Consider the following 17,181-nt stretch of genomic DNA (forward strand, 5'->3'; position numbering starts at 1 on the left):
GTGACCCTAGCTAAGGGACAAATCATTTAACCTTGTTTGCCTCAGTTTCCTCATCTATAAAATGAGCTGGAGAAGGAAATGGCAAACCATTTCAGTATCTTTACCTACAAAACTCCCAATGGGATCGCAAAGAATCAGACAACTGAATGGCAATAACAACTATATTATATATATATATATATATATATAATCTAACTATAAAATGATCAGACATCTTTATGTAGTAAAATTATGGTCACATGATATATCTCCCCACCTCACCCAAGTATATTCAAAGGCAATATATGTAGAATTGACTTGATTGAGACTTTACAAAATAATAGGTCTAGAAATAGAGAGCTTTAATAATTACTTTTGGTGAAAAAGACTGAATTAGTTCAAAAGCCTTCCAAAAGATTTCCTTACTTCTATTTTATTCTCTTTCCTTTCCAAATGATCTTCTAAAAAGCTGAAAAACAGATATTCATAAAGCACAAATTTGGCCATGTCACTGCTCAAGAATTTTTCATGGCTTCCTACTACCTCTAGGATAAAATTAAAAACTTCTTGATTGAGCATTTAAAGCTCTCACAACCTAATTTCATATTACCCTTCTTCATACACTCTAATTTTTAGCCATACGAGTCTACTTGCTGTAATCTGATATGACTTTCCATGCCTTTGTGTACTCACTGGCTACATCCCAATCCATAGAATTCTTTCCGTCTTCCTCTCTGCCTTTTAGAATCCTTAGCTTCCTCCCAGGCTCATTTCTGACTCCACATTCCCCAGGAAATCTAATCCTTTAGTTATGTGGGTTTTCACCCTTCTCAAATCAATTTGAATTTATCTATATGAAAACCTATCCCAAGAATTCATCTCTAATAGAGAATCTTTCCTGATCCTCTAGCTGCTTTTGTTCACCTCTACTTAAATCATCTTGCACTTATTTTCCATATAAACAAAATTTTACCTCCCAATAAAATGTAAATTCATGGAGGGAAAAAAAACTGGCTTTCAAAAACATTTTGTCTTTATATCCCTGGCACCAAACACAATGCTTTGTTTAATGCTTAATAATTGATTAATAAATATTTCTTGATTTGAATTTCAGTTGAATTTCAAGAATACTCTGAACTCTCCCTCTCTCTCTCTCTCTCTCTCTCTCTCTCTCTCTCTCTCTCTCTCTCTATTTCATGTGTGTGTGTGTGTGTGTGTGTGTGTGTGTGTATCTTTGAGAGGTACATTGACACTTTCAGGTCACCAGAATATTGTTTCTATAAATCATTACTTTAAATATTCCTTGCACAAAAAGGATCACTTTACATAAAGTTATTTAGATTATTGCAAAGAACTCCTGGCTGATTTCCTTCACTGCCACCTTCCTCACACAAATCCAGAATTATAAAATTAATCTTCCCCAAACATCTTTTTTTTCTTATTTCTTTCTCTCCTACTCAAAAACCTCTCAAAGGCCACCTATTACTCACACTGCTCTAGGCCAAAGTCTTCTTAGAGATCCAGGGTCTCCCTAATTTTGCCCTACTCCATTTAGCAAATCTTTTTTTCTCATTCTTCCATAACACACTTTGCTCTAATCTCCAAAATGTGCCATAGAAAACACGCTTATTTCCATCTCTGTGCCTTCTTCTTTCATACTGTGTCCTTTGCCTAGGTTGGCTTCCCTCCATTCCATTTATTCAAAATCATTAATGTCCAAGTACTACATTCACTTGAAAGCTTCTCTTGTCTATCAGAATCATCACTGATTTTCTTACTTTATAGCATTTACAATGATATTTCACAATTTGGACCTCTATTATGCTTTGTCTTATATTGTTCCTTGTTATTTTATACCTTTAAATCTTCAATTAAAGTTCAGATTCTCCAAGGGTAAAATCACACTATATCTCTCTCTTAACTCCACCAGGTCCAATACAATAGGAATAGGATAGTGATATAAAGTTTCAAGAAGTGACTAGTTGTACCACACTGATCAGAATAAGTCTGTATCCTTTTTTTCTGGCATTATATATTAATTAATTATTTAAAGATGTGCTTTGTTTTCAACACAATTCCTTTTTGTTTTTAAAATGGTAATACTGAGTCATAGAGGTTTTATTTTGGGCCCATGGATCAGAGGATACATTTTGATCATTCTTACTGGTAGGGTAGACATCAATGTAAAATTAAAAAAGAACATCTTAGCTAGACAAATTCCGCGTGTGACCACGAAAATATTTCCTCACCAACAAGGAAGTTTTCCATAACCTCTCATCTGATTTACCTTGAAAGTCTCAGCTAATGATCAGCACAAGATAAAATTATTTCAGTTTCAACTGGCCACAATCCCAGAGATCATTCCCAAAGACTCTTTGACCTTATCACAAGGTGTCTTGTGGTTGTAATTATTTATATATTGTATTACTATATTTCAAAAGGGAAGCTGAGTGACAGATTTCTTTCAGGTCATACATAGATGACCTAAATTTGAAAATGATATTTTAGCAAGATTAAACTATGAGATGTATCTATGTTCTAAATTCCTTAACAGCAAGAATTTAATAGTTGGAGTTCCCTGATAACCAAAGATATGGCTAATGATCTCTTATGTAATGTAAATACTAATGTAAATACAGGTTATTTTATTTCATTTTTAGCATAACATTTTAAGATTCACACTGAAGGTTTAAAGAAGAAAAAAACCTGGAAATGTTACTAATTACATTCCAATTTCATAAGATTATATTTCTTTATATAAGGCCATTGAAAATGATTGAAGTCAAAAAATACTTCATTGGACTCCTGTCCTTTCCTCAATGAATACAGGTTGCAAAACAAGAAAGTATGAGGTCAGACTGCAAAAGAATAAATAAATAAAACATTAAAGTGACCACACAAAAAATTAACTTTGCCATGAAACTGAAACATGTTCATATGAATAAGTGATTAAATTCATTTAAGTAATTTGAGTTTAGAATACCATGAAATCACAGTATTTCTCAGAAACTGTGAACTCCTTGAGAGTAGGGACAGAATTTTTTGTTTGTTTCTTTGTTTTACCTATCTTTGCACCTTTAGCATTTAGCATAGTGCCTGACACATAGGAGGTAATCAATCAATAAATGCTTGTAGAATGATTATTGAGAAACTAAAAAATACTTTCTGGCTAAAAAAAAAAAAAAAAAGGATTTCCCTCCCCCCACCCCTCCCCTCGTGGAAAAAAAAATAAAGTTTTTTTAAAAGGCATTGAATTATTTTCAAATAACTTCCTGGGCCACAAAAATATTTTTTGCCCTAAAATAGCATGGAAGAGAGAGAGATTTAATTTATTCTGAAAAGAGAACTATACCTAGAGTCAGGGCTCAGACCCTAGTTCCTAAACAGTCCAAACATTCTAGGCAAGTCACTTAACCTTTATGCCCTTCCACAAGACTATATTACTGAGCTGTGATTGTGTTCACTTACTCCAAGTTCCTTACTCCAAAGACCCTTCTCTTTCTTTTTTTCTCTCTTTAATAATATTTTTTCATTTTTCTAATTACATGTAAAAATAATTTTAAACATTCATTTAAAAAATTTTTCGTTTCCAAATTCTTTCTCTCATTCTCCTCCTTTTCCTCTCCCCTCCTAAGACAGTAAGCAATTTGATATGTTATACATATTCAAGCACAAAAATTATAGTTCCATGTGAGTCATGTGAGTAAAGAAAACACAGACCCCCCCCCAAGAAAAAAACGTGAAAAAACATAAAGTGAAAATAGTTATATTTTGATCTGCATTCAGATCTCCATCAGTTCTCTCTCCAAAGGTGGGTAGCATTTTTCATCATGAATCCTTTGGAATTGTCTTAGACAACCTCTTTCTCTTTCAAAAGAAGTAAGTACCATAGGAAAATATGATTTTATTAAGGGATAATATATTTTAATATTATCCCTTAATAAAATTATATATAGATAATAAAGTTACATTTACCTATCTTTGTATGTTATCAATGGGTCTTTTTTTGTTAAATAGGAAACATTTCCCTAAAAAAACCCTCTCTCTAAAATACAAAAAAGCTATACATCATTGGAGTTATAATTAAGCCTATAGCTATTTTCTGCCTGATCTCCTTTTATATCTCTCCAGCACTGACAAGATACCTCTTCCAACTTTCATGTGCTGCATACCAATGAAGACATGAGTGAGTATAAGAATTTTTCACCTAGTTTATTTATTCATTCTAGTAACTCAACACAGGAAATTCCTTTTCTCTGACCTTTCCCATGCTTCCTATTGCACTTTCCTAGTGAACAAATGGCCTGGATTAACTATTTTCAAGAATGGTGATGTCATCACCCAATCAAGTGAAGCAAAGTACACCCAGAAATCACCCCTCTAGGAGTGAAGATCCCCCCCAAGGAAGTTGAATTTGCCCCCATTTACTTACTGGCAGTTAATTGACTTTTTTTACTTTTATGTTTGAAGGTCAAATAATCTATCAAATGCTATTCCTTGGTATAAATTAAAAAACTAAATGTATTGATAAAGAAACTAAGCAAGCTTAGAGACATGGCCTACTGGTTAGAAAGTACAAGAGAAATGGAAAATTAGGGACTAGAAAAACAATAAAGAATGTAAGCACTCATAATAAATTTAAATATTTTATATCCTTTGGAAATCTAAATATGAGATAATTAAGTGTAGGTACCATACAACACCCCGAATAATATTATAACCATACTGTCTTTGCCCTTCTCTAGTTTTTTTGTTACACTGTTCTTTCTGTCTCTCTCTCTCTTTTCTTTCTCCCTCTCTCTGTCTCTCTCTGTGTTTCTCTCTCTGTATATCTCTCTGCCTCTCTCTCTCTCTCTTGAATCTCCTCCTACTGCTCCTTTCCAGGGTCTTTTGCTGGATCAGCATACAGGTCGTGCCTCCTCTGTTCTTCTCTTCTCCCTCTGCATTATTACATCTAATAATCCCATCAGCTCCCATGGACCCCTGTGCTGATGACTCTCAAATCTGTCCAGTTTCAACCTCTCTGCTGATCTTCAGTCTCACATCTTCAACTGCCTCAGCTTAAATATATTGTAAACATCTTAAAGTCAACATGTCCCAATCTGACCTCAATATCTTCCCCTCCAAACCCTATCCCCATCCAAACTTCTCTAATGTTAAGAGCACTGCCATTTTCTCCATTACCCTGGTTTGCACCTTATTCTGTGTTAACTTCCATATCTCCTCCTTCGTTCTGACACTTCTACCAACCATCCTCCTTCAGGCCTTTATTATTTTATGCCTGAAATATGTAATAGTGGGCTAGTTGTTCTGCCAGCTACACATCTCTTCCCACTTCAGTCCATCCTCCATTCAGCCACCAAAACCAATTTCCTAAAGCACAGGTCCCATCATGTCATCTCCTTACTCAATAAACTCCAGTGACTTTTATCTCCTCCAGGATAAAATATAAAAATCCTCCATTATAACCTGGTCCTCCTCATCTTTCTAGTCTTCTCACATCTTGTATCCTACTAAATTTTTTTTGATCCACTGACAATAGAGTACACACTATTCTTCAAACAAAACATTCCATCTCCCATCTCCTCACTCCTGGCCTTTTCACATGCTGACCTCAAACACAGAGTTCCTTCTATAATCACGTCTGCCTCCTGACTTCCCAAACTTTCATTAAGTTCCGGCAAAAATCCCACCTTCAACAGAAAGCCCTTCCAAATTCCAGTTAATTCTAATATCTTCCCTCTATTGATTATTTCAAATTTATCCTATTCATAACTTGTTTCTACATAGTTATTTGCACATTTTCTCTTGTACAAAGACTGTGACTTTAAGAATAGGGGCTGTCTTTTTATTCCTAGTAATTAGCACAGTGCTTAGTACAGAGTTAGGTACTTAAATGTTTACAAACTAGCTATTAAATTTTATATACCTAAAATAGCATGTGCCCCAACATATTCCTTTGGATCAAGAAGCTACAAAACCAACAACATGAGGGTCAATAATGGATAAATTACTAATCTCTACATTTTCTATTTTTCTCTTTATCACAAGAGATTTATGTATAATCAAATGCTTTTGTTCTTAAAAAAAAAATTTTATCCCTAACAGCTAGATTCCAACTGTTTTGAAAAACTTTCTCCATTTAACAGAGGACCTGAAATATGCCCTGTAAAAAGAATGTAATAATTAATCCAAAAATATTCCATAAAATATTTTCATTAATACTCCTTACTAGTGCCTACCTAATGGATATGACATATCTTAGGCTGTATTTCCATGACCCCAAACATCTGGAGAAGTAAGTAAAAAATAAAAAAAAAAGAAAGAAAAATCAGGCAATTCAATGAAAAATAAATCAGTCAAACTGATTATTTCACACTGAGCAGATACCATTTTTATTTCTTGGGCTGAATTTTCAACTACATTGATTGATATTTTGACATTATGTAGTCAGAGCTATAGGATTCCTTATGTGTTCTTTCCCTCACAGGATGTATACTGTGCTATGAAAGTCCCTTTCATTTGCAACTATTGCACCATACTTTTGACCTATATCCACTGGCCATGTGACAAGTGCTTCCACATCTAAAGAATAACTACACTCCTTTTTGTTTGGCCTGGATAGCTCTTCCTTCTTTTTCTGTCCTTGTTCTTACTTGGAATGGCAACTCCTTGGCTTGGCTCACTGCCTCAGCCTGTGTAAGTACTCTCTCTCTTTCCACAATGACTATGCTGAAATATCTACCACTCCCCTGTATGTGCCTCTGCAGTTTATTACCAAAGTGTAGGTCCATATCGAACTTCCTCAGCCTCTCAATACATGAAATGTTATTTTACCAAAGCTCCTTTTGTTTATCTATGTAAACAATATCTATGTATGTGGTCATGATCCACAATGGGGAGGCTATCTTCATGTTAATATATTCCTGTTAATTATGACTTACTCCAATTCATTCAGTTCCTCTACACCTAGATTCTTTGAAACATGAATAAATGACTGAATAATTGAATTATTTTAAAAGGGAGGGACGAAGAGGCAGGACATCTAATTCTATATTTTACGTTAATAATTTAATCTGACTCCCCAACACCTATATAACTCCCTACATAGCAACATCAGGTACATTTGTTATTACTTTATTTACTAATACTTCTCTTTTATTTTTCCTCCTTTTTATTATTCAGTAGTACCCTTCTAGGAATCCTAGTCTTACAATTTGAAATACATGAAGATTCATACAGACACTCTATTCCTTCATGATGACTTTTGCATGAATTTATATAATCTTCTATACTTTGTCAAGGGATACTAGGTGGCACAGGAAATAAAATGATGGGGCCTGGAGTTAGAAAGACCCGAGTGCAAATCCAGCCTCAAATGCTTATTAGCTGTGTAATTCTGGGCAAGTATCCCATTTACCTCAGTTTCCTCATTTGTAAAATAATCTAGAGAAAGAAATGCAAACCACTTCAGTCTCTTTGCACAGAAAACTCCAAATAGGGTCACTAAGAGTTGGACATGACTAACAAGAACAACAAAATGCCTTGTGTCAAGAGAAAAATGTGCACGTAGTCATATGCAAGTAAGCATGGAGGAACTGGATTCTTCTGGGAATCTTAATAGGGTATAAAATGTTTCCAGTTAAAATACAATCCAGGTAAGTTATTAACAAATCACTCTTAACAAATAGTGGATTAAAGAAGTAGGATTTATGGCTTATGCAGTATAACTTGTTTTGTAATAAAGTTTCCAACTATAGAGGAATAGAAATTTTTTGGCAATAAAATATTTACTAATTGGATTAATCAACATGATTAAAGAAAACATTTGATTGTAAAGCAATATACTTAAGATCATAGCACCTTCAGATTCCATTTAGTCCAATCTCTTCATTTAATAGATGAGAAAACCAAGGCCCAAAGTCACAATAATTTATTACAAAAACTGATAAGAATCAGAGGTACAATGAACCCAGGTCTTACACATTCAAAGGGGCTGCAATTAGACTGAGTTATTACCCTGCTAATAAAGGTTAGGTTACTTCCAGTACTTCAGTTCTTTCCTCTTTAATATATTGTCTCCTTTTTACTATACCTTTTTTCCACTTCATAAGTTCAAAACTGAGTGAATTAACAAAGAAATGGAAATAGTTCTTTATAGATGAAAGTATAGAGTCAGTTTTGGAGTACCTGAATTAGTGATGGGAAATTGTGAATAATAAATAATCAGAAATAATCCCAAAGATATGGAACTTTGATTTAACATAGAGGGTAGCTTTATTTTTTTTTTTCTGCAGCAAATGATCTACCTAATTAGTAATAGCTTTTAAGTCCTTTAGCTGGGGAAGTTCAATCAGCTCTTTGCAAATAGTGCCTGAGTGTGGCAGCAGGATAGGGGTGGGGGGGTAGGGAGTGGGAAGAGCAGGAAACTCCTTTGTCTTCTCTCTCCCTACTGCTTTCTTAGCCTTTCAAGCTGGGGCTCCAAACATTAAATGCTGATGGTGGATAAGCTCCACTGCTCCAAAATATAAGTGCTATCCAATTTTCATTCTAGAAAATACATACACTGATTTAAAAAAAAAAAAGGAATCCCAGGAGAAAGCCAGGTTGAATAGTAATAGATAGATAAATAGATAGCTCATTAACAAAATCAAAATGAATCCTCATCAACAAAATTCCTTATTAACAGTTCAACTAACATACCCAAAGAGGTTTATTTTTTTAGGCATTATTTACCTATTTTGTTTTTTATAATATCATCATATCTTATGAACTATATATTGTTAGCATGAACTCTCATCAATAATTTGGGGACCTGATAAATCTCTTGAATTATGATCAAAGAGTACTGTTTTGAAAATAACTCAGCATGATAAATCATTAAAGATTCATATATCAGCATAACTTTGAAGCATCACTCTAACAAAAATTAGTTTGTATGGCCCAGGATTTGACTGTAGCACAACTGTGCTAGATTCATTTTCCTAGCATTCCAGATAGGAATTTGGATACAACAGATGGAAATATGACTTGTTATCACTCAATAACAAAAATGAAATTTGGAAAAAAAAAAATAACTTACCACTGTTACAGCATCATTCAACAGTGACTCTCCAAATACCAAGATGTAAAGTTGTTCATTGACATGAATATTTTCAAAGACAGCAAGCACTGCCACGGGATCCACAGCTGAAATTAAGCTGCCAAAAAGCAGGCTCTGTAGCAAAGTGATGTCAGTCAAGCCAAATGTTTCAATTTGGCAGATGCCAAACAGAGAGATCCCAATGCCAATAGAATTCCAAAGGGTCCCTACAACAGCATACCAGAATATGGTGCCAATGTTCTCAAAGAAAGGACGGGTTGGCATAAAATATCCTGCATCAAGAACAATGGGTGGAAGTAGATATAAGAAAAATACATCTGTCTTCATTGCAGGTGGAGACTTTTCATCTACTCCAAATATAATTCCACCTAGTAGAAGTCCAACCATGATAAGGAGGCAGCTTTCAGGCACTATTGTGGGCAACTTGTGATAGAGGTGAAAGCCTGTGAGGAAGAATAATAACAAAAAACATTTTTTATTATCTAAACATTATTTTCATGAAGAGTCCTAACTTGTCCTTTTAAGAAAAAGTTTTAAAAACCAGCAAAGCAGCATATTCAAAGCTTTTTAAATGCATGATATTAAGCAGAATTCGACGCCCCCTCTCCTTATTGAGTACATTTGGGATGAATTAAAATTAGAAGGTAGAATTTTATAATTAATATATTTATTTAGTTTGGGTCTTATTCTTTAGAACACAACTCCCATCAAGAACTATATAAATACTGGATTGGGAGAAGACTGGCTACAATTCTGATAGTTTGGAATATGCTTGATTTTTTTCTCATTTAATAATCTTAAAATGGAATAATGTTCAGTATCCTATTTTTTTTTAATGAGGCACACTATAAAGAGCAAAGGTCTATCTTCTACAGAAAAAGAGCTTAGAAAAGTGAGTAAAATACTGTACCCAAAATCAGAAATTAATAGGTTCAATATCTGCCTCTAGACACTTACTAACCACTTGAATGTGAACAAGTCACATCTTTTCTGAGGCTTATTTTTCTCATCCATAAAATAAAGATAATAATACCTGTAAATGCCTACCTAATAGAGTTGTTAAGAGGCTAACCTTAAACTAATTATATAAATATCAGGTTTTATTCAAAATCTGTAACATAAAACAAAGAAACTCAAATATGCTCCAATACAATGCAAAAATCAATATGAGCTCAGAAATCTTGGATACATGATTTTGATTTTCTCATGTTCTGAAGCTCAGCACTAAATATGTTGTGAACTATAATAACTGATGATATTATGTATGGTTGAAACAGCCTAAAGAACTGAAAAGGAAATTAGTTTTTTAAAATGAGACTTGTGAGCAGCCTTTATTCTCTTTAAAAAAAAAAAAAAAACAAAACAGCATCGTATAAGATTATAATAATAGGTAGTATATAAAGATAGTCAATATGGCCTCCTGTCTATTGACTTCACTGATCAACAGAGAAAGAAAGATAATCCATTAACAACCAGGTTTTCAGGATATGGAACTAAGTAATGCCATTTACCCACAGCTATCATAAGTAATTGAGATGAAGAGGATAAATAACACACCTCAGTCTTTCCTATTTACTAAATTCCCAGGCTGCTCTCAAGGATAAAATAAGAAACTACCTTTGCTGGAGTATAATATAGAATAAGGCTCAAAAACACAATACAGGGTTTCTCACCAGGTCTATTTAACTGTTGAGATCCGATAACACTGTCATCCCAAAACACAGAAGCAAATGGAAAGCTAACAAAGAAAAGAAACTAGAGTAGCAAGCACATTTCTTAGTCATCTCCATTTCATGGCTCTTCTGTTCTGGTCTCTATGTCTACCTTTTCTGCTTCTAGATGAAGATAGGGGAGGAAATCAAACTAGGATCCAAGTTTTCATTTCATTTCACTTCCCTGACTTCTCTAATATATACCTACCAGCTCATTTCCCAGTTTCCCTTTTGTCTTTTGCCTAGAATGTAAGCTCCTTGAGGGAAAGTAAGGTCTTGTTAGCTTGTATTTATATACTCAGTACTTAACACAGTACCTGGCATATAGTATGCTCTCACTTTCAAGGTCTCTCTGAAGAAATGTTGGAATTGATTGCATGAATGGAAGACATTCTCAAAGAACCACCCAACATGGGGTTTCCACATCAAAGAAGGTGCTGTGATCTATGAGCAAAGCAGAATTGTAGTAGCTCAAAAGAAATGTGAGATGCCAAATTTAGAGACACCTCTCCCCCAAATGCTCATATGGATTATTTGTGTCCAACCTATGGTAGAACATTCTGAGTTTTATTGGTCTGATCAGCCAGTCAAAAACACTATACTTTGACCTTAACATAGTGATGCCATTTTGGTCCTCTTCGAAAACAAAAGACAATAACCAACCAATCCATCCATTTATCTATCTCTCTTATCTATCTATCTATCTCCATCTAGGAAAAAAACATAAACACACGCACATATACACATTTGTCTTTCACTTCTTTCTATGCACTTTTCTCCCTTTTTACTGTACTCCAAACCTAGGAGTGTCTATTGTCTCTCTTCTAGTCTAGCCTCTTGAGAAATTAAGCATTGAGGTGACTCTCCCGCCTTAGAGCTAGCTGCCACAGCTATTCTAATTGAGGAAGCCTCAAAGTTTACCCTAGGCTAGGTTGGAGTCCAATCCCCCACCAGATTCAGAGCATTTTTGTTCTCAAAGAGTTTTAGAATTGGGGAGTGAACATCTACACTGATTCCAAATATGCTTTTCATTTTTTGCACACTCATAAGAAAAGAAAGTTTACAGCAAAAAGTTCTCCTATTAAATATGCAAGAAAAACAGGCTTGCAGATTCAGCTGTGCCCCTGACCTTGGTACCTTTACTTCCCCAGCACAAAAGAAAAGAGACACACCCTTTCTCCTACTGGGTAGTTTTAAACACCTTCAGGCCAGCTTCTAATCCCAGAGACAACCCAATGTGAACTTCTGTTTGGCCTGCCAATCTCTTTGCAGAGCAAAGCTCAGCCTTCACTTCTCAAATAATTCAAAAAGCGACTGAGGTACTTAAGATTAGCTTTCTTTCTCATTACTTTCCACTTTTTCCAGATTTACCTGGAACAGAACTTGAAGGAGCCACAATAAGGATCACTCAGGATCTAGCAGCTTCCACATTAAAGGATCAAAGGGCCTGGAATCTGATATTCCGAAAAGCAAAGGAACTTCTTATGCAGCCAAGAATAACTTACGCAGCCAAAGTGAGCATTTTCTTCCAGGGAAGTAGATGGACATTCAATGAAATATGTGAATTCCATTTATTTCTGATGAAAAAACCAGAGCTAAACAACAAGTCTGACTTTCAAATATAGGACTCAAAAGAAGCATAAAAAGGTAAAAAGAACTCTTGAGAATTGTATTTCTGGTATAGGTATACATAAAGAGTACATGTATAATTTGGTTTTACTGTTATAATATACAAAAGGATCTAGAGGTGTAAAGGAAATTGTACCAGAAAAAGGGAAAAGTGGAGGTATTATATATCATGAAGAGGGAAAGGAAACCTATTATATCTGAGGGAAGGGAGGGAGGGGGATGAACATAGTGTGTATATTACTCTCATCAGAATTGGCTCAAAGAGAAAATATTAGACATATTTGGTTTACAAAGAAACTTCTCCTACCCTTATTGAAAGTGGAAGGGGAAAAGCAAAAAGAGAAGGTGTAGGTTAAATAGAAGGGAATACAGAAATTGTAAGGGAAAAGTTTAAGAAAAGGAGAGAGGTAAAGGGAAAAGGAAAGAGAAAAGCATAATCTGGGGATAACAAGATGGCAGGATATAAAGAATTAGTAGTTTTAACCATAAATGTGAATGGGGTAAACTTCCCCATAAAGAAGAAGCGAGTGGCAGACTGGATTAAAAGCCAGAAACCTACAATATATTGTTTACAGGAAACACACTTGAAGCAGGGCGATATATACAGAGTAAAGGTAAAAGGCTGGAGCAGATTCTACTATGCTTCAGGTGAAGTCAAAAAAGCAGGGGTAGCCATCCTGAAATCATTTCAAGCAAAAGCAAAAATTGATCTAATTAAAAGAAATGAGGAAGGGCACTATATCTTGCTAAAAGGTAGCATAGATAATGAAGCAATATCAATACTAAATATATGCACCAATTGGTATACATCTGAATTCCTAAAGGAGAAGTTAAGAGATCTGCAAGAAAAAATAGACAGCAAAACTATAATAGTGGAAAAGCTCAACCTTGGATTCCCAGAACAAGATAAATCAAACCACAAAATAAATAAGAAAGAAGTTAAAGACGTAAATAGGACACTAGAAAAGTTAGGTGCAATAGATCTTCGGAGAAAACTAAACAGAAACATATTTTCTTTTCAGCAGTTCATACAATCTATACAAAAACTGACCATATATTAGAACATGAAGACCTCAAATTCAAATGCAGAAAGGCAGAAATAGTAAATGCATCCTTTTTAGATCACAATGCAATAAAAATTACATTCAATAAAAAGACAAGGGAAAATAGACCAAAAAGTATTTGGAAACTAAATAATCTCATCCTAAAGAATGAATGGGTGAAGCAGTGTTACTACTGGGCTTATATTCCAAAGAGATTTTAAAGACGGGAAAGGGACCTGTATATGCAAGAATGTTTGTGGCAGGTCTCTTTGTAGTGGCCAGAAACTGGAAACTGAGTGGATGCCCATCAATTAGAGAATGGCTGAACAAATTGTGGTATATTATTCTTCTGTAAGAAATGACCAACAGGATGATTTCAGAAAGGCCTGGAGAGACTTTCACGAACTGATGCTGAGTGAAATGAGCAGGACCAGGAGATTATTATATAATTCAACAACAATACTACAATGATGATTAATTCTGATGGACGTGGCCATCTTCAACAATGAGATGAATCAAATCAGTTTCAATAGAGCAGTAATGAATTGAACCAGCTACACCCAGCGAAAGAACTCTGGGAAATGACTATGAACCACTACATAGAATTCCCAATCCCTCTATTTTTGTCCGACTGCACTTTTGATTTCCTTCCCAGGCTAATTGTACAATATTTCAAAGTCTGATTCTTTTTGTACAGCAAAATAACTGGACATGTATACATATGTTGTATTTCATTTATACTTTAATATATTTAACATGTATTGGTCAACCTGCCATATGAGGGAAGGGGTGGGAAGAAAGAGGGGAAAAGTTGGAACAAAAGGTTTTGCAATTGTCAATGCTGAAAAATTACCCATGCATATATCTTGTAAATAAAAAGCTATAATTAAAAAAAATAAGAATGAATGGGTGAAACAGCAAATCAGAGACACAATTAATAATTTAACCCAAAATAATGGCAATAATGAGATAACATACCAAAATATATGGGATGCAGCCAAAGTGGTAATAAGGGGAAATTTTGTATCTCTAGAGGCCTACTTGCATAAAATAGAGAAAGAGAAAATCAGTGAATTAAGCTTGCAACTAAAAAAGCTAGAAAAAGAGCAAATTAAAAAACCCTAATCAAACATTAAACTTGAAATTCTAAAAATAAAAGGAGAGATTAATAAAATTGAAAGTAAAAAAAAAAAAAACTATTGAATTAATAAATAAAACTAAGAGTTGGTTCTATGAAAAAAACAACAAAATAGATAAACACTCGGTAAATTTGATTAGAAAAAGGAGAGGAAAATCAAATTGTTATTCTTAAAAATGAAAAGGGGGAACTTGCCACTAATGAAGAGGAAATTAGAGCAATAATTAGGAATTACTTTGCCCAATTTTATGCCAATAAATTTGATGACTTAAATGAAATGGATGAATACCTTCAAAAATATAGGTTGCCCATATTAACAGAGAAAGAAGTAAATTGGTTAAATAGTCCCATTTTAGAAAAAGAAACAGAACAAGATATTAATCAATTCCCTAAGAAAAAATCCCCAGGACTAGATGGAGTTACATGTAAATTCTATCAAACATTTAAAGAACAATTAACTCCAATGCTATATAAATTATTTGAAAAAACAGGGAATGAAGGACTCCTACCAAATTCCTTTTATGACATGGACATAGTACTAATACCTAAACCAGTTAGAACAAAAAAAGAGAAAGAAAATAATAGACCAATCTCTCTAATGAACATTGATGCAAAAATCTTAAATAAAATATTAGCAAAAAGATTACAGAAAATCATCCCCAGGATAATACACCATGATCAAGTAGAATTTATACCAGGAATTCTGGGCTGGCTCAATATTAGGAAAACTATTTACATAATTGACTATATCAATAATCAAATTAACAAAAACTCTATGATTATCTCAATAGATGTAGAAAAAGTATATGATAAAATCAAACACCCATTCCTATTAAAAACACTAGAGTATAGGAACAAATGGACTTTTCCTTAAAATAGTAGCATCTATTTAAAACCATCAGTAAGCATCATATGTAATGGGGGATAAACTGGAACCATTCCCAATAAAATCAGAAGATAAACAAAGTTGCCCACTATCATCATTACTATTCAATATTGTATTAGAAATATTAACTTTGGCAATAAGAGATGAAAAGGAGATTAACGGAATTAGAGTAGGTAATAAGAAAACCAAATTAACACTCTTTTCAGATGATATGATAGTATTCTTAGAGAACCTCAAAGGTTTTACTAAAAAGCTATTAGAAATAATCCACAACTTTAGCAAAGTTGCAGGATATAAAATAAATCTACATAAATCATCAGAATTTTTATACATCACTAACAAAATCCAACAGCAAGAGATAGAAAGAGAAAATCCATTTAAAATAACTGTCGATAGTACAAAATATTCAGGAATCTGTCTGCCAGGGGAAAGTCAGGAACTATATGAGCAAAACTATAAAACACTTTCCACACAAATAAAATTAGATTTAACAATTGGAAAAATATCAAGTGCTCTTGGATAGGTCAAGCAAATATAATAAAGATATCAATATGCCCTAAACTAATCTATTTATTTAGTGCTATACCAATCAAACTCCCAAGAAACTATTTTAATGATCTAGAAAAAATAACAACAAAATTCATATGGAAGAACAAAAGGTTGAGAATTTCAAGGGAATTAATGAAAAAAAATCAAATGAAGGTGGCCTAGCTGTACCTGATCTAAAACTATATTATAAAGCAGCAGTCCCCAAAACCATTTGGTATTGGCTAAGAAATAGATTAGTTGATCAGTGGAATAGATTAGGTTCACAAGACAAAATAGTCAATAACTATAGCACTCTAATGTTTGACAAACCCAAAGATCCCAACTTTTGGGATAAGAATTCATTATTTGACAAAAACTTCTGGGAAAATTGGAAATTAGTATGGCAGAAATTAGGCATGGACTCACACTTAACATCATATACCAAGATAAGATCAAAATGGGGCCATGATTTAGGCTAAAGAACGAGATCATAAATAAATATGAAAAGGTATTCCAAATCATTGTTGATCAAAGAAATGCAAATTAACACAACTCTGAGATACCACTACACACCTCTCAGATTGGCTAAGATGACAGGAAACGATAATGACAAATATTGGAGGGGATGTGGGAAAACTGGGACACCAATGCATTGTTGGTGGAGTTGTGAAAAGATCCAACCATTCTGGAGAGCAATTTGGAACTATACTCAAAAAAGTTATCAAACTATGCATACCCTTTCATCCAGTAGTGGTACTACTGGGCTTATATCCCAAAGAGATATTAAAGAAGGGAAAAGGACCTATTTGTGCAAAACTGTTTGTGGCAGCCCTTTTTGTAGTGGCAGAAACTGGAAATTGAATGCATGCCCATCAACTGGAAAATGGCTGAGTAAATTGTGGTATATGAATGCTATGGAATCTTATTGTTCTATGGGAAATAAACAGCAAGATGAATACAGAGAGGCTTGGAGAGACTTACATGAATTGATGCTAAGTGAAATGAGCAGAATCAGATCGTTATACACTTAAACAACAATACTATGTGAGTATCAGTTCTGATGGAAGTGATGAACAGAACCAGTTACACCCAGCAAAAGAACACTGGGAAATGAGTGTGGACCACAACATAGGATTTCCACTCTTTCTGTTATCGTTTACTTG

General features: G+C 34.1%; 1 protein-coding gene across 1 annotated transcript in view; it reads right to left on the bottom strand.

Annotated features, from left to right (window-relative positions):
* The window catches only part of SLC9A2 (solute carrier family 9 member A2), a 119,601-nt gene that overhangs the window by 77,343 nt on the left and 25,077 nt on the right, over nucleotides 1-17,181 (bottom strand). Inside the window, exon 2 of the mRNA XM_003765683.4 lies at nucleotides 9,062-9,525. Within this exon, the coding sequence (XP_003765731.1) occupies nucleotides 9,062-9,525 (464 nt within the window). The remainder of the gene's footprint in view (nucleotides 1-9,061; nucleotides 9,526-17,181) is intronic.

This window comes from Sarcophilus harrisii, chromosome 3, assembly GCF_902635505.1.
Source record: "Sarcophilus harrisii chromosome 3, mSarHar1.11, whole genome shotgun sequence".
Classification (NCBI taxonomy): domain Eukaryota; kingdom Metazoa; phylum Chordata; class Mammalia; order Dasyuromorphia; family Dasyuridae; genus Sarcophilus; species Sarcophilus harrisii.